The 3,323-nt window shown below is 38.6% G+C and overlaps 1 protein-coding gene across 1 annotated transcript; it reads right to left on the bottom strand.

Moving 5' to 3' along the window:
• Positions 1 to 442: 442 nt before the first annotated feature.
• Positions 443 to 3,077, bottom strand: LOC121777982 (probable prefoldin subunit 3). Its single transcript, XM_042175328.1, has 6 exons — positions 2,904 to 3,077; positions 2,209 to 2,266; positions 1,707 to 1,778; positions 1,376 to 1,495; positions 1,184 to 1,285; positions 443 to 987 (listed from the first exon to the last, which is right to left on the bottom strand). The coding sequence occupies exons 1-6, from the start codon at positions 3,029 to 3,031 to the stop codon at positions 907 to 909; spliced, it is 561 nt and encodes a 186-aa protein (XP_042031262.1). The 5' UTR covers positions 3,032 to 3,077; the 3' UTR covers positions 443 to 906.
• Between the last annotated feature and the right edge of the window lie 246 nt (positions 3,078 to 3,323).

Genomic DNA, 3,323 nt, shown 5'->3' with positions numbered 1-3,323 from the left:
CGAATTCGCCACAACACCAGAATTGTTACAATAAACGATGATGCTCTTGGGCAGATTCGTAACCACATCTAAATCCATAAGGAAGTTCTTGAACCATACTGTCTCTTTTGCAGCCTCCGAAGCGGCCAGATACTCGGTTTCCATGGTCGAGTCCGCGATGCATTTCTGCTTCACACTCTTCCAAATTACGGCTCCACCTCCTAAGATGAACACATATCCTGAAGTAGATTTTCTCAAGTCCTGATCAACTTGAAAGTCTGAGTCAGTATATCCCAAAGGACAGAGCTCGACTGCATTGTAAACAAGAGCATAGTCCTTAGTCCGTTTAAGGTACTTGAGTATGTTCTTTACGGCAGTCCAATATCCTTGACCCGGATTAGATTGTTATCTTGCCACCATGCCAACAACAAAGCAAATATCAGGTCTTGTACAAAGCATAGCATACATGAGACTTCCAACTGCCGAATAGAACTTAAAGAGGATAACATAAATTCTTGAAACCAAATTATACAGAAACTGACCACAAACTGAAAGCATAATGAGAATTGTTAAGAGCTGACAATGACCAGATTCAATGTTGTCCCCAAAAAAGAGAAGTTGATGCATGCAGAGGAGCGCATAACCAGCTCTACAAAGTATAGAGGAGAGACATGTAATGATTCATCAGGAGCCTTGGCAGTACAACAACACAAGTCAAGATATTCAATCATACCCTGGGATAAAAGCAATTATTGTATGACACGAAAAAAGGGCCTGACTAAATACTACTTTCAAGAGTCGGACACACCAAAAAAAATGGACCCCGAGCTTCATTGACTCAAAGTGCAGCCAAGGAACTTTGTATAAAGATTCGACCGGCCAAGAAACGAGGGTGGGGAGGAGAAACCGGAGAACCACCACCAAATTTCATGACTCTGAGGGTGTAGCAACGGCTTGCCGAAGTCTGCGTTGATGTACATCCCAGTTATACACACGAGCAACCGTGACCTGATCAATGCACTCACATAGATAAATACCATATGCAAATGGAAAACATGTCGTGAGAACCAACCAATATAATGTACTAGTATATATAATTACTGGAAACAAGTACTTTTGGCTAACACTTGTTGCTTTGTTATAACTACTTTCCAATCTAGATTTTACCAAAAAAAGGCATTTGGAATATATGCCGAAAGATTACCTGAGTAATTGTCACTTGATCCCTTAAGAACTGCAGATCAGCCATAAGAACTTCTAAACTTGCTTTTGCATTTTCCAAATTCTTTTCGAGGAGGACAGTTGCCTGCATGATCTCGTGCTCAAGATCTCAAGCTTTAAGGGCAACAACCAAAACAAAGTCTGAGTTGATGCTATGTTTTTAAACACGTCATACCTCTTCACAAGAATAATCCAGCATTACATTCGCTCCCAGCCATAGACAGACAGATTCAGCCTCCTCAATACAAGCTCGGGAGTAGATTCCTTCAGATACTTCGAAGTCAGCAATAAGTTCCTGCCACCACAATCAAGCCAATTAAAACCTCAAATACATTGATCATACATCACAAAAGCAGTATACAAACTTTAGGCCGGAAGTTTATCAGGGTCCACAAAGCTCATGGAAAGAATATAGCATACGCTAATCAAAGAACCACCACCATAAAAAAAAGATTCAAAAGGTGAAGAAACTAAAGTAACAAAAAGGTGAAAGTTCGAGAACAAACCTCACCAGTGCCCTTTTTCGATTGCAAAGTGGCAACAACATCCAAGCACTTCTCAATGTCAGGGATTTTTGCCTGTTTATTAATCATATGTATTAATCATATGGAAACAATGGTCATTTGGAAGAAGGATGTTATGACTTATAAGTACAAAATCAAGAAATCATTATTGATCCAGACGGATTGAGTCGTCAATTAGTTTCAGGGTGTAGGAAAATAAAATGTGCTCTTGAAGAAGCATGCTAAACTCACAGCTAGCTCAAGAGTTGTTACATGTACATTAGACTCATAAGCATCACATATTTTTAAAGAGCACGATTTCGAAATAGGAGCCAACTATTTAGCTAACACACAATATCAGGAGACACTGGATTGGAAAGAATAAGTAATGTTCAACCCATAAAAACTACAAACATTCGAGTTCCTTAGAAGCTACGACCAAGGTGCAAAGCTCAATCACCAGCATGAAAGAAAAATGAGAATTGAACAGCAAAACGGTTATTACCTGAAGATCCCTCTGCTGTGCAAGAAGTTTCATCTCCACCACTCTGTATTGCTGCAGTCTGCCAGGATAAGCAAATGTTCATTACACAAACGAGAGCTCGAGGGAATAATTAACTGAATAGACCACAATATTAACTTCAGAGGAAGGTCGTTGAAGATAATTCGAAAGTGCCAAAAGTTGGAACATTTCAAACCACATATAATGTAGCAAGTCCAATTAAATGCTGAAAAGCATCAAAATTCAAAAAAAAAAACAATTGGGGGAAATTTTGCAGTAAACACCGGACTTGTAGATTTTATCAAATTTACAGCTTATAAAAAATATAAACTAGTATGGACATCAGAGCCAGAACCCAAAACATTTTCATAAAGCAACTAACTTCATCTTCTAGTGCCACACTAGCAGCTTTGTGCAGCGGATCCCTCAACATTTTGCACAATCTAAAGCTTTAAATACCTTAGCATCCTCCATATTATTCAAAATAGACATTTATTTCAGAGAAACGTCACAATTTACACCCAAATCCAGGAACGATCAGAATGATTAATTGACAGGGTTTTAGAATAATTGAGCTCATCCCACACTAATTAAACAACAATTATCACATAAATTGTAAAGAAATAAGAAGAAAATGTTGCGAGATTGGGAAACCACAATATAATACATAAAACCTAAGTAAAAGTTTTAGTAAGAACCTTTCTTGCAAAAATGCGAGGGCGGAATTGACGTCAAGATTCAATTGAGAGAGATAAGTTTGCACATCTTCAACAAACGATGCTGCCGGAATCCCTCTTCTCTCCGTCAAGCTTGCCGACGTAGACATCTCCGCAGCAATAGATTCTAGTTTAGGTATGTCTGAGTTCTGATCTCAATTTGTCGACAACCACAATTTTTTTCTTTAGTGGGCTTCTTAAATTGGGCTTTTACTAAATGCTAAAGATTTTCAAATGCTATTGGACTGTTGTATCAATATTTGGCCCCATTTCTGATAATTGCCGGTTGCCCATGTAATTAAACAATGCCTTTCTTCCTCTGTTTCGCTATTGAAATTTAAATATTATACCAACGGGTTGTAGCGCAGTTGGCAGCGCGGAGCTGTGATGACCTTGAGGTCA

Source organism: Salvia splendens, chromosome 18 (assembly GCF_004379255.2).
Source record: "Salvia splendens isolate huo1 chromosome 18, SspV2, whole genome shotgun sequence".
NCBI classification, from domain to species: domain Eukaryota; kingdom Viridiplantae; phylum Streptophyta; class Magnoliopsida; order Lamiales; family Lamiaceae; genus Salvia; species Salvia splendens.
This window is presented reverse-complemented; position numbering and strand designations above follow the sequence as displayed.